We start from the raw sequence: 26172 nt of genomic DNA on the forward strand, positions 1-26172 counted from the left end.
TTTAACAAATTTCATTGGAAGCTATAAAAGGAATCTGGATTTAAATAGAACATAGTAGTGATGGATTAAGTGTAGGGAACACTAGTATAAGGTGTCTGTGGAACAAAGCTCCTTCAACGTTCACAGTGACAAAAGTGGATGACTACAGGCATTTCTCTCAGTCAGCTGACTGTTTAGGGAAAAAGCTGCTAAATACACTGAGATACACTTGCTCCACGTTGTTACTGAGCTGTGGGTTTTGTCAAACTTGGAGTGAACAAAAGCAGAAAAACAGTAAAAGATGCAAACAGTGAAATTCTGGTTTGTTTCATGAATATAATGAAACATTTTACAGTCCACAGAGCAAAGCAGCATACATGATAAATGGACACACATAACACGGACAGTGAGAAGTAAAACTCATCGTCTTACCACATGTTATATTCTGTAAACTTAAAATAAACCCCTGAAATTAGAGTTTAGTGTTTTAAGTCATCTATTAAAAAACACGAGTCAACACTTCTTTCTCCCATCAGCATTACTGAAGTGCCACTTTAACAATGCTTCATATCACAGTCTTTATGATGGTAAAACATGTTCTCTCATTAGCAGATGTCTGCGCTGTCACTTGTCATGAAAATGTCCAGAGCCTGGGTTCAAGCTTCCTCTTCAATTACCATTGATCATTATTAGGGCCCACAAAAGATTTGTCACATTATCCCCATAAACAACCTGTTTTATAGAAATCATTGTGACACAAAGATTTAGATTCTTGTTCCACAATGTGCATGAACTCAAAATCTTTAGTTTCATACTTATAAAGTATCGAAAAGAATACATTTATTCCAATGTATGAACTACACTTCTTGTAAAAAGCTGATTGGAAATGCATTCAAAAAAAGCTCCTGCCATGACCTTCCTTCTGTGAGCACACACACACACACACACACACACACACACACACACAGTAGCACACACACAATTTGCCGTTTCAGCTCTACTGTCTAACAACAAGTCTTTCTATAGTGTTAGGATAAAAAGACAAAGTAAGGATAAAAAGACAAAGTAATTCCTGTTTGTATAAATTTACCATGAAAAGCCAAAATGCACACAGCGGATGATGAACCTAAGTAAAACGCACCCCCGCTAGGAGAAGACAGAGCGTGGATGGTGGGACCGCATGACCCGGAAGTGCCACTTTTTCGGATGAGTGAGCGCGCGCACGAGTGTGCATGTGCGCGTCCTCGTACGTGCGAAAGGTGCCAGTTTTTAAGCTCGGCAATGGGGGTGTGGGGGGCATACAAACCCCACCACTCCCCCCTCCCCCGTTAAAACGTAAATCCAAGTACAAAATTCAATGACAAATAAGCCGTTTATTTTTGTTTCTGTTTTATTTGAGGTAAAATGATTGTTTAACCGCGTTGTCTGACCGATTTCTATTTCTTCAGCGCATGTTAAATAAGCATTTTTCCTGAACAGGTGCCACACCTCAGTGTAATAGACATCCTGCATGCCGGCGTCTTCCTTCATGGCAGCTTCCTCGTCGATGTTAAAGGTGATTTTCTTGAAAGCTGCCAAGCCGCTGGGAAACAACTCTGGTAAGCAAACAGCAAAGATGAGTGAGAACAACAAAAAATGTTTCGCATAAACCTCCACTAGGACATTGCTACAAAACACATTTCTATTTATTTATTTATTTATTTCCCTCGACAGGTGTGGCGGGTGTTTTTGTGACGCTGAGAATTCTCAAAAATCCAGATAGGTGTGAACCACAACCAAATGAAACACATGAAAGGTGGATATTCTTCGATTCCCCACATGCTGTAACTGCCTGGTGATAGTTAATCTACCCGGTGAAAGGTAGATACAGTTTATACATGTTGCTACCTCTGGACTAGAACTCAAACAAATTTTCAGAGATAAGCTTTGTCGTCTACCAACTGTTGTCAGCATATCCACCACACATTTGTTTAGCGGATTACAGAGACTTACAGCCAGTTTTGCATGAGATAAAGATACCTTTCAAAATAACGTACGGCATTGTGAGAATTTGCTTTTGCGACTTGTCACCGTGCTGTGGAGTGTTTGCACATGGCAACAACAGCGATGCACAAACAAACTGCCATGTATATCACCAGGAGGTCCACAGCAAAGGCCGGCTGCTTCACGAGTTGAGAGCAGATCAGTTACACTAGGCACACAATGCCAAGAAGGATCAAAGCATTGCTTGTGTGTAGAAGGGTGGGGGACCTTACTTTTCCTGTTCAGGTATTCCGCAACCAGCGCAGCTACATGAACATAACACATCGCAGCCTGTGGAGACAAGAAGAGGCCATCATGAACAGAACAAACACACTAAAAAAAACTTTTTTAACACCAGGGCACACTGTTTAAATGCAGCTGGCAATTGCTCAATAATATTTCAAGCAACATGACATTATTACACACGATTTTCGAGGCTGGATTTAAAGACGTTTTGTGTTCAGTCATTCAGGCAGATATCTACAGCGGTACTACAGCCACACCTACCACTGAAACGAAACTGTCTTCTCAGACTGTGCGAAATAGCTCTAAGGCACGAAAGCCGTTTTTGACTTTCTCTTATCCTTTACTGAAGCAATATGTTTCGCCACAGAAAGAAATGTAATGTGGACTTGTAACAGACAGTAGCTGAAAAGCTCAGCAGTTCTTTTCACTTTACTCATTTGATTGTATATAATAATATTCCCCCTGTTGAAACCCATGTTAATAAACTTGACATCATTTAAAGTGTAATTAGTTTTTGTGTGGCTATATTTGTGTAGCATTCAATCCATTATTTAAATGTTTAGTAATAAACATCAAGTACAAAAAACGCATTCAGGAACATTGCACATGAATGTAATTTGTTGTGTATTTAAACTGTTATAACCTGTTACTGTAATCTATGTAACAAGGTCACAAAAAGTTAACATGATATTTCTACGCCTATATGTGAAGAATATAAAGAATAGCAGCTCTACATAGAACTATTATCATGTTGACCCTCACATCAATAATAAATCAATAAATCACTGAGCTGACCTTGAACACCTAGATGTCTGCTAAACTGCATCACTAATTTGACCGCTGTCCACACACCTACAAAGTCCAGAACACACGCACACAACGCTACCAAAAACCCAACCTCGCTGGCAGATCAAATGTTACAATCCCTCTGGAGTGTTTAAATTAAGTTGCTCACTTTATAGTGAAAAGTTTGAGAAATCCTTTGATAAAAGTCCTTACATAAATATAAACTTTTAAATAACTAAATGAATACACCTGACCTGCACTTAACAGCGCATCAGCTGGACCACCCAGGGTCAAGTTCTATATCAGTCTGCACCTTTGAACTCGCTTTCCCACGATCTAATCCTGACCAAATGTTTCCTTGTATAATATTGGGACTGGACGTATTCACGCTATTAATATGAAAATTTATGGCAGAGTCTCAGAGGATGCAGGATTCAGTTTTGTTTCTTAGTCACCCTGAATAACCTTTTGCTGCAGCATCGCCAAAAAACACAAAAACAAAAGAAAAGGGGGCAAAAAGTAAGTGGACTTCTACGTTTAAAGTTTCATTTAATAACAATAAAGATACTAAATGTTGAAAATACTCAAATACATGTTGAGTTGGGCCTATAGATATTACAGTGTCCAGTTTGAAATGACAACATCTCGGATTAACTTTAACACCACTGCAGCTGAGAAAAGAAAACATGGCCTGCAGGACTAATTCTGCAGGCCAGGTGTCAAATATTTGCTTTTGGTGTTGCTACAACACTGAAAAAACAGTTGTCTTTGAGCCACTCATTGTCTGTGTACCAGAGAGTGTGAATGTGATTGATGTGTGATCAAAGATGTCTGGTCAAACAACACAACCTGCCTGACTAAAAAGGGACAGACACAGAGACGTCAGAATCCCTCACAGTCTTCCTGTTCATACCTCTGACAAATCTCCATTCTTGAGGTGCGCTCTGGCCATGCTGTCCAACCAGGTCCGCCTCAGCTCAGGGGTGCTGGCGTAGGACCGGGCCAGGCTGTACTGGAGGTCCAGCAGCATTTCAGGATCTTTTTCATGCTCTCGCATCTGGGCTGTAGCCATCAGAACTGTGCGGATCCGCTTGGTCAGACCCTTCACTTCTGAGGGGAAAGCTGTGGACTGCATCAAACATACAGACACTGGTTAAAAAGGGAACAAATCGAGGAGTTAACATGAGCGGGGCTTTGTTCTTCAGATGTGGCCTGCATCCTGTTGCTAGACTAAAATTAACTCCTTTAAACTTTTTAAGTGCAGCTTGGGGGGTGACTTTCTAATCTTTGAAAAGGCTCTTATTCTGATAGGAGCAACAGAAGACAACATGCAGGTCATTCATATTGCGCTCCAGCCTTCATTTTATGTGTGTTACTGCCTTGTTAATATTTTCATTATATTACAGTTACATTACAATCTTACCTATGGCTATGGTTGGACTGCAAGCGATGCTGAGTGCTGGTTATGTAAGGTCCTACTCACGAGAAGGTGCAAGAGACGTAGGACCAGATTTACTCTGCATTAAAATACTAATATTGGAGTTTACTCAACAGCAATGCACAGAGACAATTTAGTGACTAAAGGTGTGAACACATTAGCTTTTGCTGCTGCCTGTGCTTCCTGTGTATTTGTTTCCCTTTTTAGAGCATCGTATCGGGGAGGAAGCTATTTACAGAAGAGTTTCGTGCCAAGCAATTAAGAGCCAAAACTTGTTGTAATTTGCACCTTTGATAGTTGCCATGAAGGTCAATTTGTTTGAAATGTCGGCAGGGGAAACAACACCAGATCACCAGCTAGTCAGAGCAAATCAGAGTCATTATTTAGTCATTATTAACCAACTGCTGTATCACACAGCGTGGAGGAAGAACATCACCGAGTTACGCAAGTGGCACAGCAACACCAGCTCATCTATTATGGACTTGTCTGTAGTAAAGCAGCATTTTCTCTGGATGATTGTTACGGTCTGTGTGAGCTGTGAAATGTATCCAGATGAATCCAGTCTCCAGCAACCTCCATGATGCTGCAAAGTCCAGTCAGTTTCTCAACAAGCTGGTTGTTTGTGACCTCTTATTTGTGCTAGATTGCATTGGCCAGTAATGCCTGTAATGCATTTTTGAAACGTAAACTTTTTATTCTCATTGTCACTTTGTTCTGCTTAGTTAATCAGTAAATACTATACGCCTTGTTACACTGTGCCATAATTCACACTGGTAGTAACTAGTAGTACTACTAGTAGTAACTTGAATCTGTCATCTACACCTCCTGAGCGGTATTTACTGTTTAACCAAATTACTTCAGTCAAGCAACGATTCAAATTCACATGAGGAGTAATGTTTCACAAATGTGATTGTGTGGCTGCTCTTAAGAGAGAACGCAAGAACACAAAGAAACAACAAGGGGAGCGAAACTTCCTCCCTTCACTCGCTCATGAAAGAACAAGAGAAATGAAGCAGGAACAACCTGAAGGTTAACTCAGGCTTAATTAACCTTCAGGTTATCGAAGATTGTCAAAGGGTGTGTGTGTCTCAAGCTCAAGGCTAACTACGGATTGACAGTCTCTTCCAAATAACTCATGACAAAAACAGAGATACTTTGGTGGTTAATCATCCAGTACTAACTAGACTAGCTAAATCCTGATTAACAAGTTAAAAAAAAACAAGTCATTAATAACATCTTTAATACTTTAATACTATAATTACTGTTTTTGAAGTTTAACACTAATACCTCAGGATTTCCTAATCATTACATTCTGTCTTCTTAAGTGAAGTGAAGCACCGTGCTTTGTGTGTACTACAGAAAAATGGTGAATAATAGTGAAAGAATCATGAAGCAATGAGTAACGACTTGTTGTGACACTTCATTTACACAAAAATGAAAGAAGAAAGTGTGTTTTTAGATAAATCTATAGAGAGCTATATCCAATTGTACATTATATCCAAATAGACACTCCTCAGTGAATAATAGTGAAAACATTAATGAATAATGTTTGTTGGTGCCAGCTGTGATTGGTTTTCCTTCTGCTTGTCTAGACTTCCACAATACCTTCATGGCCTTGTCGCTGTTTGCAAAGTTGTTGATGATGGAGAGAGACTCCTGGAAGCGTGAACTCCCGGTCAGCGCCACGTCAGAAATCAGCTGGCTAACTGCAATGATGATCTACTCAGGAAAGAAAAGCAGGGGAAGGTGGAGGGGTGGGGCAGTGGGCACGGAGAAAGATGAAAATGAAAGGAGGAAATGCCCACACGATCCAGTAAATAGTGTCTGTACTAATCACTGCGAGATAATAGAAAGAGAAACTCAGCAGACAGTCTGTAAACATACTTTACATTCTTCTCCTCCCTTACTGCACGTGAATTGCTCAGAGGAGCGTGCTTGGAGAAAAGAAAACCGAGTGCTGAACATCAAGTGTTGTCAACAACAACACTTTACCTGCAGGTGTGTGCGTAGGAAGGTCTTCCTCTTGGTGTACTCGTAGTTATTCCTCATGAGCAGGTAGAGCAGGGCTGACGCCTCGGCCCGCAGAGAGGCCAGCTTGGAGACGCAGCACTTGAGCACCTCGCAGCACAGAGCCTCGCATAGCGTCACGCGACCCTTGAACAGCACCGAAGGGAACTGGCGGGACAATGGGTTAGTGTATTAAAGGCAGATTCAGGACAGGGCTGGGTTAGAAAATAGAGTGAGTGTGTAGGAAAGAGCAGGAAAACGATAAATCACTGATTAACTCTATGTCACCTCTATGTTCCTGTTTTTCTCAGGATTATAGGGCTTGATACACAGTGAAGATATCATATTAAAACTTTGTGTTATGGTAGATACTAATAATAGGCCAATATAGATTTGGCTGAAAATCAAGTTAAAACCACTCCAAATGGATCACAAAAACATAGTAGACCTCCTGGGCTAAGTACCTAGGTTGGCTAAGCATTTGACCTTCATTGTTAGCATCCAAGGTCAAAGTTCACCTCGAAATGAATTTCAAGAAACCATATTGAGTAATAATATATCACATGAAAGTGCATGGAGAGAGTTGTACAACAAATGGGTAAAGGAGATAATAAAATACACTTCTCTGGTAAGTAAACCTTCGAGGTCATAGGTCAAAGGTGAGACATTAGGATGCTGTTAAAAAATAAGCAGGATGACATCAGCATGTTTCAATCAAAATATCGTAAAATTTCAAATTTATTCAGGTTTTTGGGGAAATCAAAGGTCTAGAAAACCTCTGCATCATCAACCTATGTATCAAATATGACACACTTGGTGTTACAAGGTTAATGCACATTTTTTTTTGTAATTTTATTGTCAAGAAGTAACAAAAAAACTGACCTGTTAACATTTTAGTTATTCTTTCACATTGTAAATACAAGCAATGACCCTGATTAGTTTAAACTAGTACATCTAAATTGAACTGTCCATCCATCCATCCATCCACCTCCTCCAGCTTGTCCCAGGGAACACCAAGGCGTTCCCAGGCCAGCCAAGAGATATAATCTCTCCCGGGGCCTCCTCCCGATATAAACTGAATTGTTTTAAGTTATTTTAATGTTTTGCCAATATACTGTATTTGTTTGTGTAATTATTACATTTCACAATTCAGAATTTCATGATAAGAAAAACTAAAGGACCCTCCTGCAATGCCTGGCACAAAGCCTCATGAGTCTTGTGTACCAGCTAAATCATGAGTCATGTTTAGACTTGAATTAGTCTGGATGCGTGATGTCGTTACCAGTGTTTGTGTGGCCAAGAACAGCAAAGGTTTGCCTGTTAACAGGAAAACACGGCACGCTGCTGCCAAGATTGTTGACTGCCGGTAAGAGTTTTAATCTAGTGCACTTATAAATATAAAGCTGTGACGAAATAAATAATAAAATGTGACAAAAACATTTGTCACTAACTAATGAGGGGGAAATCTGAACTGTTCATCTGCATTTTTTTAATTTACTGCAAAAGAATTCTGCTCTTAATGTCCTCTCTGCCTGTATCACCGTTTTATCATTCATCAGTTCTCAAGTTTTCGGGCAGTCACAATAGTCACAATAGCAAAAATGCACTTCTGGAAGTGGAAAGTTCTGCTTGTCTGCTAACACAGGCTGAGTGTATTAAAAACAAGCAGACCGGATGAGAGCGCGACTAATCCGCTCATTAAAATAACAGTCGGCACAAGTTTTACGCATGTGTTTCACATTGAAACAGATCAAAGAAAGCCAACTGAAGGAGAATCAATATGTTTCTGATACGAGGATGAGCTCTTCTATTATTAGGCGCTGTGCGTGTGTGTGATAACTGGATGAATCTGACCGCTCAGTTGGAGCACAGGATTGAGCCAGAGAAGGCTTCATTATTACAAACTTCTCCAACATTTACAAACGTGACATGCAGAAGAACGCAAAAGATCACTGAGTGTCAGCTCCCGACCCGTCCTCATGTGAGTGCAGTCGCTGTCTGTGCATCGTCAGGTTTTAGGTATTTATTTACTTTGAATGGTTTTGGACGCCCAATAATAGCATTTGTGAAGACATTTCCGTTTGGAGTGTGAAGAATCCAATACTGAAAGAAGAAAGAAGAAAAAACAAAAAGACGCAACTGTGTGTCGACTGCTGAGAACAGACAAACAGGCTGTTCTCAGCTTGCCTGTGTGGTGGATTTTTAGCCACACAAAACTGCGGCTAAGACCCAGAGACACCGCTCTGCCTATGTGAAAACCATGTTTGCATATTTGCCTCTTGCAGTCTATGCTAAGTTCACATCAGTTAACCAAGTAAGTTACTGTTATAACAGAAATGAAGGGGCTCTGCTTTAAGCTTGCAGGCTGAGGACACAGAACAAGGCAGACATTTTTTGCTCACAGCTTTGGGGTCATCGTTCATAGTGATAACATCCTCATTCAGCATTTAAAATAAATGAATGACGACTGCCGAAGCAAATGCAAATAAGGGCAAGCTTTTGCTGTTTGTGTTGTTAAATTCAGCATGCACTAAACTGAAAAATCAAAAATGTTGTAGAAATAAACACAGAACTACAAGCACTCAAACCTCTGCCAAGACATTTTGTTTTCTTTGTTCCTTTTAAACAGTAAACAGCAGAAAGAAACAGTTTTAAATAATTCTACACTGTAAAAAAAATCCTAATATAAAAGTATTTTACTGTGTATTTTACAGTTTTGTTCTGTTCTTCTAGAATATCATTAAATTTACATAAATAGACTGATCTCACATTTCAAATGTAAATTAACGTAAAATCACTGTAATGTAATAAAACATAATTTTCTTGTTTTTTAAATGTATTTGTCTGTACATATGCATATTTAGATTGTTAAAATACATTAACAAATGTATCATGATTTCACAAATATGTGTCCGTTATTTGACAGATTGAACTGTGAAATTCAAATGTAATGCTATGGAAAAATATATAAAATGATTCTCATAAACTTTTTTTACATCAAATAATTATTATTATTATTGCTAATTAGGGCGATCATGGCTCAAGAGTTAGCAGTTCGCCTTGTGATCAGAAGGTTGCCGGTTCGAGCCCCGGCTCGGACACTCTTGGTCGTTGTGTCCTTGGTCAAGACACTTCACCTACTGCTGAAGGCCAGAGGGGCCGATGGTGCGATATGGCAGCCTCGCCTCTGTCAGTCTGTCCCAGGGCATGCAATCCATTATTATTTAAACCAACTGTTAACTGTATAGTTCTGTGCATTTAAGTATTATTATTCATATTGCCACATTCATTGACCTTGTTTATAGGTAATTTCATTGTTTAATCACTTTAAAATGTTCCTAATTTAATGTTTAAAAGCACTTGAAAAAGGCAAAATCCCATGTACAATTAGGGCAACAAACTGTATTGTCATTACTGAAAATAACCGTATTTTCATGAGAAAGTTATTTTCTGTTATTTTATGGTATTATTTTGGCGCCCCAGCTGCTGGGGTGTTTAACAGTGTATATAGCATTATTATCACTGTGACCTTCACTTCAATCTGTTGACCTTGAAAGGAGAGGCCACCCATCAAATGTAATGTGATATTTTAAATGTTTACAAAGTACTTTCCATATGTTGACATAATTTTTGACCTTGAAGACCTTTTAAAGGCTTGTTAAGCTGACCCCACTCCACACTCCTACAAAGTTTTATTATACTTCCGTTAAATTAAGCTTTTTGAGTGTTTGCAGACAGACTGACACACACACACAAACACACACTACTAAACACAACCTAATAAATCTGGCTGCGAAAACAACTGTGTCCGCACTGCTCAGTTACTAAATGGACATCATGTCTCTTTAGTAAATGTCTACAGTAGCATTTAAACACCTAGTGATGGTTTTGCACTCCTCAGTAAATGTGACTCATGGTGTCTAAAACTTTGTTTTTACTACTTTTATCCTGCGTAAACACTAAATATCTGCAAAAGAAACTACTGTAAACAGACCACTGTGTAGAAATAAAGACAGAATGGATTAAAGTGCAAATTGCAAAGACTATTTTTTGGATCTACTTTCAGCCGCACATTCACACACTCCACCATTTGTGTTAATGAAGGACAATATCTGCACTGTGGCTCACTCGTGTGCCTTTAACAGTTTGTGCACAAAATCTGTTGACACAGGAAACCTGGACTACAAAGAAACCAGAGAGCAGTTTATTGGTTTTAGAATCTCACAAACCACATTGTTTGACATTTTAATGAACCTGTACACACTGTAATCAATTTGCAGACAACAATTCTCCTGATCCAAGCACGAGTGTTTAATGTGTTCATGTTCTTTTCCTTGGATATTTACTATTTGCAGAAGCTAACCTTTCATGCTCGTACTGTAACAGGAGGAAGCACGCCAGAACAAAACCTTCACCGCTGCTCTTCTCTGATTCATCGCTTAATTAACCCACACGATACTGATACTGCCGATATGATAACTCTAGGAAGAGGGTGGTTCTTTCCCATGGGAACTACCTTTATTACCTCAGCAGCTTTTGACTGAGTTGTGCTGAAGCTCATTTCTATGCAATATAAGAGTGAGAAATACTCAATTAAATACATTTCAGAGCATTTTTCTAGCCGGTGGCTGGGAACGAGGCAGCAAACACAAGTAACAAGGAAGAGCCAGGTTACTTTATCGGAGCAGTGTGATCTATGGGGTTTTTTTAGCTATTAGACGGAATGAGAGAGAATGGCTGTGTGAAGGCTGGAACCAGACATCTCACTCATCTCATTGTTCACAGTGGAAAGTTTTTTTAGGCAGTGGCAAAAAGAAAAACAAAAATGTATATCAGCTCCGGTCATCAAAAACATGGCATGTTTACCTGTTCCAGGCATCATCTGAGTCAGACTGATTTTACTACTGAGCAATACTTCATATGAATGTGAACAAATACCTTGTTAATGAAAGCCCGCAGTGCGGCGAACACATGTTTGAGGGCAGCTTCTGACTGGCCGACTTTGAGGAAAGTCAGGTAGACGTCAAACACCTTCTTCATCAGCGCGTTGTGACCGTCGCTGTCCAGCAGCTGGTTCTGAATCACACAGACAAGAATAAATACACTAGCACTTTACCAAAACCTTCATACATGCACAAAATATTAGTGCAAACTATATTCATCAATTTCCTACGTTACTGTTGACGTGTGAGCAGACTTATCAGCTGAACGATGCTGTCTGCTTGCATAAGGACGTTTTAGCCGCATCTCATTCTGTTCTTATCGACTCAGGCTGATTTAAAAGCAAATGAGATGACAATGACTGATGGCAGCGGCTGAGTTTTTGGGATCCTACAATTTGGGATCCAGTGTCAGTATCAGTACTCGTGCTCGCATCAGATGAAGCCATTGATAAAGTCACTGTTTTGAAAAGAACACAGCTACAGTATGAGGATACACCCAATAAAAGCTTCTATATGTGAGCCTGCTTGTAATGTGGCAATGCGAATTGCGTAGGTTGTCGGTTGCAACTTTCTTGAGAAACAGCCAGACAGAAACCCAGACAAACAGCTGCCATTGGAAACCCAAGAAAACAAATAAAAACGATGACATCTAAATATGTCCAACTTCACTCCATCCTCCCCAAAGGACTACTTGAGAACAACCCCAGATGTTCAGTAGGCTGGCTGGGGTCCAGAACTGTCTCGAAAGCATATCTCCACTTAAGGATAATAAGCAAAAGGACCAAGTCTGGTTTTTGGGTTTGTTTTTTTCTTTAGGTAAGCTGCATTAAACAACACCGAGCAGCTGACGAAGCTGTGAAGTCAAACACAGGCAGAGCAGATAAAACGGAGAATCAAACTCTCCCAGAATGATATGAACCTGCATGAAGGATTGAAAACTTAACTTCACAAATCCAGCAAAGACATCCATCCACTGTGAAGCATCGGGTCAAGACTAGGACTTGGGTTTAGCTTGGCACTCAGGAGTGATGGTTAAACTCTAGGGGCTTTAAATGCTTGAATAGCCTCTCATAAATACAACAACAACAAAAAATGGGCCCAAATTCCAGGCCCCACAAGTTTGAATGCATTTTTGAGGCTCAAAATGTGGTTTTAGTGTCAGGCTTATAGTTAGGTTATGATTCAATTTATGCTAGGGGTTAGGGTTAGGCATTCATTTTTGTTGGTTAGGGTTAGGGTAAGCAGCTAGGGAAAGCATTATGTCAATTAGATGTCCTCACTAAGATATAAAAGGCAGGTGTGTGTATGTGTGCCAGAGTGGAGCAGATAAACAAAGATAACAGAAAACTGTTTAAAAATGTATTTATTTTTTAAATCGTTCATTTAGACAACATCAGACTCAGCACTTCACTTACTCGGGTCACTTGCAGAAATGTGTAAAGAAAAGATGAGCATACATATTGAGATTTTAAGAATTATTAGTAGTATTGAGCTTATACAGAGTGTTATTAAGAGCTGAAAACCTCTTAAACATCACGGAGGCTGACTCAAAATTTCATAACAAGCACGTCACTTGTTTAAGGACTCAGTGACATTTGAATCACTTTAAAAGCTTATCTACCATCTGTGTGGTTTGACTGTGTGTGTAGTGCTTACCTTGAAACACTGAGTGAACAGACTCAGGATGTCCAGGACGCTGAGGCAGACCTCGGTGGAGATGTTGCCTTCTAGCAGAGCCTGATGGTGGATTTCTGCTTCTGACGGCCCTGCCCCTGAAACACAGAAACACAGAGACATAAAGAAATCCTGAGGTGCTGTGCATGCTAATGGTTCACATTGCGGTGTAGAAGAAATTCTAATTCTAACCCTTTTATCCAGAAAAGGCTGATGACTGCAAAGTTATTCTTAAGTATTGTTGTGTTTGCTGATTTCCTGCTTGCTTTGAAATGGTCATTTACATACAGCTCATTAGGCAAATGCTTCATTGACTGATTTAATTGCACAAATCAACAAGTAATTAAATCTTGTTTAAGATACTCCTAGTAGGTACCAAATGTTATTAAAGAAAATAACATCCAGCTCAAGTCACGTTTTTCATTATTAGCATACAGCCAGAGATAAGAACAACTTGTTTCTCGGTAAAGTGCAAAATAACAAGGAAAACACACGTGACACATCAGTCTATAGTGTACATGCACAATCATTTCATACACAGGTTATTACATGTAAACCTTTTGAGAATCCCATAAACAGCAAACACTGCATTAAAGCCACAGAGGATTCTTTTAAAGAGGACTTTAATGCTAAGTTCACAAGCAGGTCTTTGTCATAGCCTTCGTTTATGTTTAAGATTATGATGCAGCAAAGCAAATCCCTGTGTGTATGCGGGTGAATGCGCCCATTTATTTTCTGCAACAACGTTTTCTGTGGTGATTCTACACACTGTTGCATTAATCTAGCATGGCTGCAAATCCATTACGTGAAGACCAGAGAGGCCTTAGAGCCCGACATACTGCGGTCAGTGGCTCAAGATAATGTCTGTTTAGAAAGCACAGCCTGAGAGTCAGTTGGCTAGCTCTGTCTTAGAGGAGTGGCATTTCAAAACCATGATGAACTGTTTCCTTTCAGTCGATTCACTCGGTACAACACGTAAGTATGGGATATCACACCCTCGGTGTCCTGGCTGAAGAAACCTTTATTCATGCCTTTCAGGCGGATGATCTGTGATGACATGAGCACAGCCACGCCTGCGCATATAGCCGCTGTCATCACAGTCATCACGCTCTTCACCTCGCTACAAACACCTCTGCCGAGTTGGGCTAGCGAGCTGCTGCTAGTTAGCTCCATTGTCTGCTAATGTGAACTTAGATTAACAGCCCCTGTTGGTGTTAGTCTCCATCCCTCAGTTGGTGCGTAGGCTGCCCACGGAGTGCTAACTAACAGTTTTCCTGTGCAGCGAGCAAGCAAAGCAGAAATCTTCTGTTTGCTCTGTCCTCAAGGGTGCGGTTTCTCTTTGCACGACAGTGACCAGCACGATGCCTGCCCTGTCTGCCTGGGGACTGTCCACGGCAGGAGAGCGTTGATGGAGCCCGAAGCCTGTGCATTTTCTCACCAGCTCTGGCGCTGGCTTTGACGGGGTGACAACAGGTGCACATCCCCATGCCATATGTTTTTGAAAGGGGTTCACCGGCTGAGACACGTGTCCCTGCATGGGACTTGTCTTTGGTGCTTGAGGCCATTTGTGGCCCCCTTTTGAACCCTGTCTGTGAATATAAAATTTCTCTCGTATAAGACTTTGGCTTCAGCAAAGCGAGTGGGTGACCTTCATGCTCTGTCTGTGCATACATCCTGCACACAGTTCTGTCTTGATGGACACAAGGTCGTATTGCGTCTGAATGCTGGTCATTCTGTCTGCTTCGCTAATCCAACCAGAGGTAGAGCTCTGTCTAAATAGAGGCTGTCCCACTGGATTATAGAAGCCATCTCATTGGCGTCTTTATGGTCTAACTTTGTGCCAGAGGGTGAAAACGCCGGGAAACCAGGGAAATGGTAACCTCATGGGCTCTGCTTCAAGGGGTACCTGTAGGTGATATTTGTGCTGCAGCTAGTTGGGCCTCACCACACACTTCACACTTTTGTGCGGTTTTATCGTTTGGATGTTACAGCCCCTTCGGTGGATCATACTGTCCTTTCTGCTGGGTCGACCACACACTGAGGTGCTGGTGCCCCAACCCCAGTTCGGCAGCTGCGCTATGGGGCTTGTATATATTTCCCATACTTAAGTGTTGTACCGAGTGAATGGACTGAAAGGGAACAAACAGTTATATCTATAACTTCTGTTCCCTAAAAGCCAACACACTTATCCCACACTTATGTATTGTACCTAGTTCTTCTCCTTCAGGGAATAGAAGTTATAGGTATAACTGTTCGTTTTACTTGAGCTATGTATTACAGCAGGTCATTATACGGCTAACATCTGTGTTTGACTATCACAACATCTCAATGAGGCATAAGTGTAACTTTGGGAGATCAACTTTGCATTAATAACTCCCGTGGATACGTCCTCGCTTAATGCATCAAAAGACATCTAAACACTGAGAACGCACACGTGCATTCATGTTCTAAAAATACCGTCTTCTGATGATTCAAAGATACAATTTTCTTTGGTAATTTTCACACTTTAGCACTTGTGAAATCAGCGGTCACGCAGTTGAGAAACTGCTGCTCTGCTACAGAACTGATCGTTTCTAATAGTTCTTTAAGTAGCACTTTATAATATGGTCTGCGACTAACAGCGTAATTCCCCTGTAATCAGATGTCATTTCAACCTATGTTACTTGAAATTACAATGTAATTACATTTACCTATAAATACCTAAAGGTAGAGACAATAGAATAAGGAGGAAACAAGTCAGGATTTTACAGGAAACAAAGAAATGACTATACTGTAAGTAATTTTAAGTAGTGTACAATTTCATACTAATTTTGCAGAAAAATGTAAATAATCATAAATTGTAATCTTGCCTTTTTATAGCTTTATTTAATATTTATTATGCTGATGTGTATTTATTATTTATCATTCAACTGTCCTTTATTTTTACCAATATAAAAGTGATAAGGAATGTTCTTCTTTACCAATTTACAAGAAATGATCAAAATTTTGCAGGCCTATGTGACCTACAATAACCCCCTTCAAAATACAGCCTGCACCCCAAAAAGCACAGTGTACTTACAGGGTAAGATGGGAAAATGCTGTTGTTTCTTCCACAAATTACCAAACAATAAAGAAGTATTACTTACAGACTATTAAGATTTACTTACAGTTTAACTATTTGTTTCCAGTAAAAACCTGACTGGTAGTATTAAGTATTTGCAGGAAAATCTTAATTACCTAGTAAATAAAATACATTGAAATTCCTTTTGATTACAGGAAAATTATTGTCGTACTAAGAAGTTTTCTTTTTTTTCTCGTCCACATGCGCAGAGAAGAGCTGAATAGTTGAGTCGTTAACACACTTTTTTCAACTACTCATTACAGCAGCAAATATGACACAAATTGGAGCGTGACCAGCAAACATCCTACCAGAACCTACACGTGGAGCTGGTGTGGTGGAAGGATTGAAGCAACAGGCAGTGATGCAGCAGCACTCACATGACAGAGGTTGAGACAGAACATTTTTTAACTTTTTAATGCCAAAATTGGAACGTGCACTTGGTTTATGATGTGATGGGAGTGTTAGTGCGCATGCTGTATTGTAGCTCCAGTTGCCTCCAGTTGCTTGCATCTGATTCTACTACTTATAGATTTTCGTGTACTCAAATAATACCAAATAAAACAATAACAAAACTAATAATTTCACATTCATACATTTGTTAAATTAAACACTTTCAAAAGAAACACTTTCATTTCAACAGAAAAGGTGAGCAGGCTCCAAGCTGACATTTTCCAGTACAGTGATAATAAGGACTGTCACTACAGACTAGGTGTGTCACATTAGGAATGTAACCGCCTCTCTCCAGATCCTCCTGTGCTGCTGTGAATCTTTCTGCAAGCCTAATCTTTAACAAACAAATCACTGGTTGTGGAATTATTTTCTTTCATATGAAATATTCCTGTGCAAACCTCAACTGTACGCAGACTCCCTCGGCTGGACTCAATCGCTAAAACTTTGAGAACTCCTTCAGAGTACACAAATGTAATCTAAAGCTGATCTCTATATCACTTTACCCGCATGATTTCTTGACGATTAGTGCAGTGCTGGCAGAACTGACAGTTCCATTACAACTTCAATTCCTGCAAATTTCAAGGAAACTTACATGTGAAGTGTTTTGCAACCTGACGTTTTGCATGTGAACTAGTGGGAGTGCCTTACCTATGTTGAGGGTGAGGGAGGCTTCCATGGTGTTGAACTGGTGTATCTTGCTCTGCATGAGGCTGGCACGGTTGCAGCGCATGGCTGGCATTGTCTGAGACTTTCCACCTGACGAGAACAGCTTCGACACACATGCCTCCTGGCTCCTATATTGATAATAACAAGAGCAAGAAGGAAGGAGGAAGAGGAATAACATAAGACCCTGTTCCTGTAACTCTCACTGAGCTGGATGTATTACGATATATAACAAATATGTTAACACCTGATAATTAATAAAAGATCGACACAAGCTGATTAATACCAAACAGAACACTTTAATTCATTTCAAAAAAGAGGAGTAAAGGTGTATTTCATTGAGACATACCCACATGACCTGGCACGTAGCTTCCTTAAAACTCAGCTAAATTTAGTTGGGTTTCAAATTTCAGGTGCTGACAGATAAGGTAAATATGACACATAATACAAAGGCGCAGCTTTGTTTTCCAGCCTTACCTGCCGATGTTCCTCTTTCCAATGTAACGGAACTGAGCTAGACAGACCCTGCGGAGAAAGGAAAACATGAAACACGAGGCACCTTTTGCATCCACTTAGAATGTTGACACAAGAGTGATAGAGCAGTTAAAACACATGTATAGTTTTGCTTAATATTTACATATGGGTGTTTCGTTAGCTACTCACTCGAGCAAACTGAGGAAGTTCATGATGTCTTGAGGGCTGATTTTGTTCCAGTAGGCCATCAGAGTGTCTGTGGACAAAAAGACAGATAAAGTGGACACACTTGGTGACATGATTTTAGTCTGCCAGAGCAATCACTGTCAGAAATAGCAGAACAGGTAGTCGAGTAAGTGAAGATCTGCATGTGCAATGTGGCTATAGAGCCTCACTGACCTTCTGACAAGGTCTTGGCGATGTGCAGGAAAGAGAACAGGAGGCCTTTGATCTCATATTGTCCCAGTCTGCCGATAGGAGGCATGGTGCTGCTGCTCATGGTGGAGGCGCGTCTCTGCAGCTGGAACAACACACAGAAAACACTCGTTAACTAATTTTAAATCACTCACAAAAAAGAACTGATAACACCCAAGACAATGTGCCTTATGAATATATAGAGAGAGATATTTAGGTAAACAGACACTGAAGCCAAATGTAAAAAAAAATTAGCATCGTCAATCGTTAAAATAAATTTGATTAAAACCCATAATTTACAGTTAGTTAACTGGTTAATAATTGTTTTGTAAACAATACATTGTTATAATACTTCCTGTAATATAATATGATATAATAATTCCTGTGGGGTGGGTAACTAAAGAGTGTGTGAACCCGGACACTGTGGTCCTAACCGTCTAGTTTTATGTACTTCCTGTTTGGTTAGGACCAGCACTAGAGGAAAATCTTTGAGTGTCAGAGGATCTAAACGGTCGTATTTTACAGAAGGAGAATCATTTATTTAAACCCAGACTTGAGGACAGGCTCACTGATGAAACCTTTGTTATGAAAAAAATCCTGAGCACAAATGCAAACAGCGTGTGAGAGGTTGCTTTCGCAATGTCATCAGAATCTAAATGTTAATGTCTCTTATCAGCAAACACACAAAACAAACATGTTATTACCTTTGATTACACAAAGCAGTGACAAGAAACAATCCTTAGCATTATGCTGATGAGGTGAATCGTGGATGTAAACATATATAGATTTACAGATAACCAGAAACCACTGAGCAGAATTTCATCAGCCCTGGAGGTGAGGAGGAGACTGAGAAAAGGAAGAACCTATTAATTTTTCACCTGTCTTTGTTGAGAGTTGGTGTGACAAAAAAAACCAGTGACCTTAGGGGGAGAATATAGTTTCAAGGTGCCTTTTCAGACTTTCTCACGTTGCGACTAATTGTAAACACAAGCATCTGCTTATCTGGCATCTCATCACGAAACATGAATGATCGCTCGTTCACATGAAGCTGGTGTTTTCCAGTATAAGCCAATTGACACGTTTCCCAAATGAGTCATTGTTGAAGAGCAGGAGAAGTGTTTGTTATGTTGGCTTTGAGTTCACAGATGCTTCCTGCTGAGAAGACACCGCCATTGTCCAAAAGTAAAATCTAGCTGCTTTTTAACATCATTGCCGGAAAGTGAGCCGCGAAGGCTTCGGATGTAACGCTGAGGCAGTGTGTGTACGTGGCCTACACGAAGCCCACGTCCAGTGAGTAAAATCTTAAAGTGGAACAAAGCAGCGCAAAAGTTTGAGCACTTCAGAACTAATTAGATTTTGCTGATTTGGGAAGTGACAACAAACCTTCCAGTGAACAAAACATTTAAACAGAAATTTGCATATCACATGTTTCAGGCTGCTTTGCATACAGTACGTTTAGGTTTCCCGAACAGTGTTTCAGAAGTGCTTCCGTGAGGTGACTCCAAAGGGGTCAGACTGCATTCTTAGAGTATTTAAAAGTGGTTATATAAAAAAGTTTAGGGCTGCAATGCAAAACAGTGATAATCAGACACTGTCTGACTTGTCTTGATGTCAACAGTTCAGCATAACTGACATTTCTAAATGACATTCCAGGTAGGGGAAAAACCAAAGAAAAACAAACCAGTGTCCAGCTTGTCGGTTTTCTGGAACTTAGAGAAACCATAAAGTTTATTTATCTAAAAATGAACTGACTGACAATCTGCCCTAAATCTGTTTTACCTGTTGGGCTAAAATGAAATGTTACCTCACCTCAGTGCTGTCCGGTGTTCCTGGGTCCATAAATAGAGAGCCTCTGGAGTCCTCCCTCCTCACAACGTGGCCATTCTGAGTTGGCTGACCTGCAATAAAAAAGGTTTGTTGGGGTTTTCTTTGTACAATTTAAAGCACCTTGACGCAACTGTTGTTGTGACTTAGGGCTCTTTAATTTCAATATGAATTGAACTGAATTAACCAACACATGCATATAAAAGTCTAAAGACTGCAGATTTTGCTACACGCCATGTCTCGTATTCACAAAGCTTCCTAACAGTAGCTCCTAGTGAAAAATTCTTTATATTTCCCACTAAAATTAAACAAATTCATAATTCTAAATAAAAACCTATGAAACCATTCTTACGTCAGGACTCTCAGGAAATGTTTGGGCTAACATGCTATACAGGAACACCACACCATTACTCATTCTATTGAGCCTGTGAACATCACTGTACGCAGTAGTCTAGCACCGTGATGTCTGAGAACACAACCCCTGTTGTGTCACCAGGGAGTACAAAGCTAATGAACTCCTTTTCTGGAATAAATAAAGGCTTTCTACTTGAGACTACAGATGACGACATTGTTGGTTCTGCTGCTTTGATTTTCATATTTGTTTATTTTCAATCTGCCCCTTTTGGCCTGTTTACGCTACCGAAATGCAAGACTACGTGGTCCCTGTTTTAAACATTTAACCCTTTTAGTCTTGAAGAATAAAAACAGTCTTAGCCTCCCAATCTTCTCAGGTCAACATACAGTAGCTTGCAAAAGTATTCGGCCCCCTTGAACTTTTCCACATTTTGTCACATTACAGCCACAAACATGAATCAACGTTATTGGAATTCCACGTGAAAGACCAATACAAAGTGGTGCACACGTGAGAAGTGGAACGAAAATCATACATGATTCCAAACATTTTTTACAAATAAATAACTGCAAAGTGGGGTGTGCGTAATTATTCAGCCCCCTTTGGTCTGAGTGCAGTCAGTTGCCCATAGACATTGCCTGATGAGTGCTAATGACTAAATAGAGTGCACCTGTGTGTAATCTAATGTCAGCACAAATACAGCTGCTCTGTGACGGCCTCAGAGGTTGTCTAAGAGAATATTGGGAGCAACAACACCATGAAGCCCAAAGAACACACCAGACAGGTCAGGGATAAAGTTATTGAGAAATTTAAAGCAGGCTTAGGCTACAAAAAGATTTCCCAAGCCTTGAACATCCCACGGAGCACTGTTCAAGCGATCATTCAGAAATGGAAGGAGTATGGCACAACTATAAACCTACCAAGACAAGGCCGTCCACCTAAACTCACAGGCCGAACAAGGAGAGTGCTGATCAGAAATGCAGCCAAGAGGCCCATGGTGACTCTGGACGAGCTGCAGAGATCTACAGCTCAGGTGGGGGAATCTGTCCATAGGACAACTATTAGTCGTGCACTGCACAAAGTTGGCCTTTATGGAAGAGTGGCAAGAAGAAAGCCATTGTTAACAGAAAACCATAAGAAGTCCCATTTGCAGTTTGCCACAAGCCATGTGGGGGACACAGCAAACATGTGGAAGAAGGTGCTCTGGTCAGATGAGACCAAAATGGAACTTTTTGGCCAAAATGCAAAACGCTATGTGTGGCGGAAAACTAACACTAACACTACCACTCTGAACACACCATCCCCACTGTCAAATATGGTGGTGGCAGCATCATGCTCTGGGGGTGCTTCTCTTCAGCAGGGACAGGGAAGCTGGTCAGAGTTGATGGGAAGATGGATGGAGCCAAATACAGGGCGATCTTGGAAGAAAACCTCTTGGAGTCTGCAAAAGATTTGAGACTGGGGCGGAGGTTCACCTTCCAGAAGGACAAAGACTGTAAACATAACGCCAGGGCAACAATGGAATGGTTTATAACAAAACATATCCATGTGTTAGAATGGCCCAGTCAAAGTCCAGATCTAAATCCAATCGAGAATCTGTGGCAAGATCTGAAAACTGCTGTTCACAAACACTGTCCATCTAATCTGACTGAGCTGGAGCTGTTTTGCAAAGAAGAATGGGCAAGAATTTCAGTCTGTAGATGTGCAAAGCTGGTAGAGACATACCCTAAAAGACTGGCAGCTGTAAGTGCAGCAAAAGGTGGTTCTACAAAGTATTGACTCAGGGGGCTGAATAATTACGCACACCACACTTTGCAGTTATTTATTTGTAAAAAATGTTTGGAATCATGTATGATTTTCGTTCCACTTCTCACGTGTACACCACTTTGTGTTGGTCTTTCATGTGGAATTCCAATAAAATTGATTCATGTTTGTGGCTGTAATGTGACAAAATGTGGAAAAGTTCAAGGGGGCTGAATACTTTTGCAAGCCACTGTATATTTGACCTAATGAGCAGCTGCTATAACTCACTAAAACACCCACGTTCACTGGGTTTTCGAGGATTCTTCCAACTACTATTTGATACTGATCTTATTCATCTGATTTCAACATCATGTTGGTAGTGAATAAAATACAAGAAATGTTGCAGGATTGGCTAAGAAGTTTGATGTCTGCGGTCAAGCGCAGTCGTGTCTGGCCAACAGCTGCTGCTTTCAGACAGAGTGCTTCTAATGGATCAGTGGATGCTGAAGCCATATGTTTGTATGAATAACATGTAAACAGGAAGACGCCATATGTACCGTACGGTTTCCATTGTTCTCTACTCACCATGCTCTTTCTCGATCGCTGTGCTGATCCTCCTCATGTCTGTGGATATTAGGTCATCTCTGGAGCCCTGGCCAACCACAAGACGGAACGAGTGTAAACTGTGTTGCAAAGAGGTGAGCTGGTACATTCTGAATATTATAATCAGACCAAGTGGACGAGAGCAGATGTTCGACATTTCTATTTCCTGCAATTTGAGGAAATATTTTAACAGTGAAAACAAAATGTAACAGTTCTGGCTCCTTTGCTCAGAATGTATTGTGCCACTTTAGCTTCCTCGGAGCAATCTTTTACTGTTTACTCACTCAGTCTGAGAATTCCTGTATTACACAGGAGGGATTCCCAGCACGTACGGTGCTTAATAAATTTATTGGACCACCAATTTATTTTTCTACAGCTGCCCTAAATTAACAGTAATTACCAAAATAATTGTTGTATGTTTCTGTAAATGGACTGGGTTTTAACATAACTGTCTGTCTGTATATGGTTTTCACAAAATTCCATGGCACACTTGGCACCACGGTACACTACTTTGCATCAACTGAATTGAATCTAAAATAGAGAGATTGACATTAAAATTTTTAAACACTGTAGTCTGTAGTCTCCTATGCATGTGTGCCCACTGTGGGTCAGAGTTAATGCTGCAAGATTTTGTCTTATGATCACTTCCCTGGGAAGGAATAGTTCTGAAGCTCCGGCAAGTGATCCCAGTACTGGAGTGGCGTCAGAGACATTGAGGTTTGCAGTGTTCTTGAAACGTGCTCCTTCAAACTACATGAGATTAAAGCCATCTGACAAGGAAAACAAATAAGCTACTTTTGTCTACTCTCTAATCCACAGGGGGGTCACCTCTGCATGTTTGATTTGGCAGAGAGATTTTGTCCTGGGATCAAGTTGGGGATCTTTCCCCAGCTATCTTTGTAACAACCACTTTGAGTTTCAGGACATCAGAAAGATGAATACGTCTGTTTCTTTGATCCCTGGACCTTCAGTTTATAACCCCGCCCCCGTGTTTCCCCGCTGTTAACTCTCACTCACTGTTTGGTGTTGTGGCATTTTTGTTGACATGTAGTTTTGCTTCCCCTGTCTCATTGCCGTCGATCAGTTTCAGCTGTGACTTGTTATCCTGGTGTTTCCCATCTCATTAATTATTTTCAGAATAGTATTGTGTTTAAATTGCTCTGTATTTGTGTGCAGATTGGAGGACACATTTTTTAGCACTCAAAAATGTGCACTCAAATCATTGTAAACATTTGTAAATCTTAGTTTGTGTTTGTGGATTAGACCACACACATTTGTAAACCTTTTGAGGCTAATTTCACTCCAAAACCAAGCTTTGCAGGCCATGCTGGCCCTTGGCAGACGGTTTCAAGCCAGGTGTTAGACTTTACCTTGCACAATAATTCGCATTAACATTTTGAATTTTCACTCCACATCCACAAAGAGGCCTCACAATGTTGCTGAACTGAAAACAGGTCAACAGCACAGTAGACTGGGCCCTATTGTATAGCACAGGTAAACTAACCTTTTTATTTAAACCTCCCGCCCAACCATTCATTTGTCATTTTCAGTCCTGTCAGACAGGCTAGGTTAGACACATGTGCTAGAGAAAAATTCAACATTCCTTACCTTGATTTTACATCGTGTATCTGGCTTTGTTTAATACTTATGACAAGTAGGTGTCATATTCACGATTTTGAAACAAATTATTTGGACGTGAAAGACTGTAAATGAGAATTTTTTTAACTGAACTGAGAAACTTATGAGGCCCTAATTATAGATCAAGCAGCCTTTTGAATTTAACAGACTTTAATTTGATAGACACGGTCATAAAAATAGACTGGTACATACTGTACAGTATGCTTCATGATTCCATTGAATTTCAACTATCACTCCTTCTGAATAAGTCTACGCCTAACTGAAGACCTTTCAGCACGATTACCAATTCATGCTTGAAGCTGACTTTTAGTTACGTCACAGAAATCCCCTAGAAAAGGAGTGTAGCGAGGTGACTCACGTTTAGGCCCAGCCCAGGACTGGAGATGAGAGGCTGAGCGGACAGCTGCTTCAAGTTCTGGTAGAGCAGCTCATAAAGTGGGAGGTACAGCAAACAGATCCTGGCCTGCTGGTTCTGAAACCATAAACATTTGAAAACAAGTAAAAGGAGATGATTATTGTAGGTTAATGTTAGCCACACCTAGCCCTTATCTTTCTGTCAATGTGACTGCACTCTAACTTAGGTGGTTTGCATAAGAGACAATCTTATCTAAACTAAAATAGAAAGGTATTCACAGGTGCAGATACTTCATTCACTTTTATGGGTAAAAATGCTGAGCTCATTTGGTAGGAAATTTGGCCTCTGTTGATGAGGAATGTATTGCACATTAAACAATGGCTCCTTTATTTCTTATTCAGACTCTTCAGACTTGTGTTTCTAAGAGAAGCTTTGTTGTTTAAGCAGGTGTGTATAGGATAAAGGTCAAATCAAATACTTTAATCATTTGAACTCATTGTTATTTTGCAGTGATCCGAAACAGAATCGCTGAGAACAATAAATCACTGCTCTGCCCTTTTCTCTGTCCACATTCCTGCTCCTCCTGCCTCTGCTTGTTCCTTTCTGTTTACATGCTCCTAACCTTGAAAGTGGTGTAGCGATCATCCATGGCGTGTTTAATAAGAAGGTTCTTGAGGATGCCCACAGCCTGCTGCCTCACTTCGGGCGCTTGCTGCAAGGCGTCGGCCACCTCTCTCAGCAGCAGGCCCACCAGGAAGTGGTTACGGCAGTATTCCTCCGTCAAACTGAACTCCAGACTCTGCTCTGTGATTGGGCCAAACAGGAAGTGAGAGAGCATCAGGATGAGCTGAAGTGAAATTTCCTAACAGTAAATTCTGGTCTGGTAAAAACGCGTTTCCAATCTAATTTAATCGACTTCTTACAACATTTTTTTTCCTAGTGAGCAATCAGTCTACAATGTAACAACGTAAGCTGCAGATATTAAAGGGAAAGCCTAAATCCTCGACCTCAGCAGCTGTGTAACACACTCTGCTAGCACACTTTAGGCCCCTTTGGGCAGTGCTCTGAACTTCATTTGGTATGCTTCGCTTCACAAACCACAAAAAGTCTGCACTACACATTTAACTATTGTCAGTTATTAACAGGAAAAATGGGAACAAAATTTTAGTGAAACAAAGGTTAGCATGATAGAATCAGCCCAGCATCATCCTGCCCAGCAAAACCCAGTAAAGGAAGCTGAAGGCTGGAAAGGACAGATTTGCATAAACTCTGTGGACAAGCTGCAAGAGTGAATGACAAAAAAACGGGAATCTGAACCTGACCATTTATTACAGCTTCCCAATAGAAAGATTTCCTTGGATATTCTGGGAGTTAAACTGGGTTCCTAGAATTACTGGTGAGGATATTCTTTTCTGTCATCTCATAAATCGAAACATCTCTCACTATCTCAGCCAGGAGGTG

General features: G+C 40.4%; 1 protein-coding gene across 1 annotated transcript in view; it reads right to left on the bottom strand.

Moving 5' to 3' along the window:
- dock11 (dedicator of cytokinesis 11) overlaps nt 1–26172 on the bottom strand; it is an 87926-nt gene that overhangs the window by 22422 nt on the left and 39332 nt on the right. The window contains exons 32-46 of the mRNA XM_019350017.2: nt 25334–25515; nt 24715–24828; nt 22701–22767; nt 20006–20094; nt 18182–18302; nt 17972–18038; nt 17786–17833; nt 17294–17439; nt 13078–13193; nt 11417–11554; nt 6464–6646; nt 6077–6190; nt 3947–4162; nt 2235–2292; nt 1468–1574 (exon numbers count right to left, since the gene is read on the bottom strand). Coding sequence (XP_019205562.1) covers nt 1468–1574; nt 2235–2292; nt 3947–4162; nt 6077–6190; nt 6464–6646; nt 11417–11554; nt 13078–13193; nt 17294–17439; nt 17786–17833; nt 17972–18038; nt 18182–18302; nt 20006–20094; nt 22701–22767; nt 24715–24828; nt 25334–25515 — 1766 coding nt within the window. The remainder of the gene's footprint in view (nt 1–1467; nt 1575–2234; nt 2293–3946; nt 4163–6076; nt 6191–6463; nt 6647–11416; nt 11555–13077; nt 13194–17293; nt 17440–17785; nt 17834–17971; nt 18039–18181; nt 18303–20005; nt 20095–22700; nt 22768–24714; nt 24829–25333; nt 25516–26172) is intronic.

The sequence above is a fragment of the Oreochromis niloticus genome, linkage group LG3 (assembly GCF_001858045.2).
Source record: "Oreochromis niloticus isolate F11D_XX linkage group LG3, O_niloticus_UMD_NMBU, whole genome shotgun sequence".
NCBI classification, from domain to species: Eukaryota; Metazoa; Chordata; class Actinopteri; order Cichliformes; family Cichlidae; genus Oreochromis; species Oreochromis niloticus.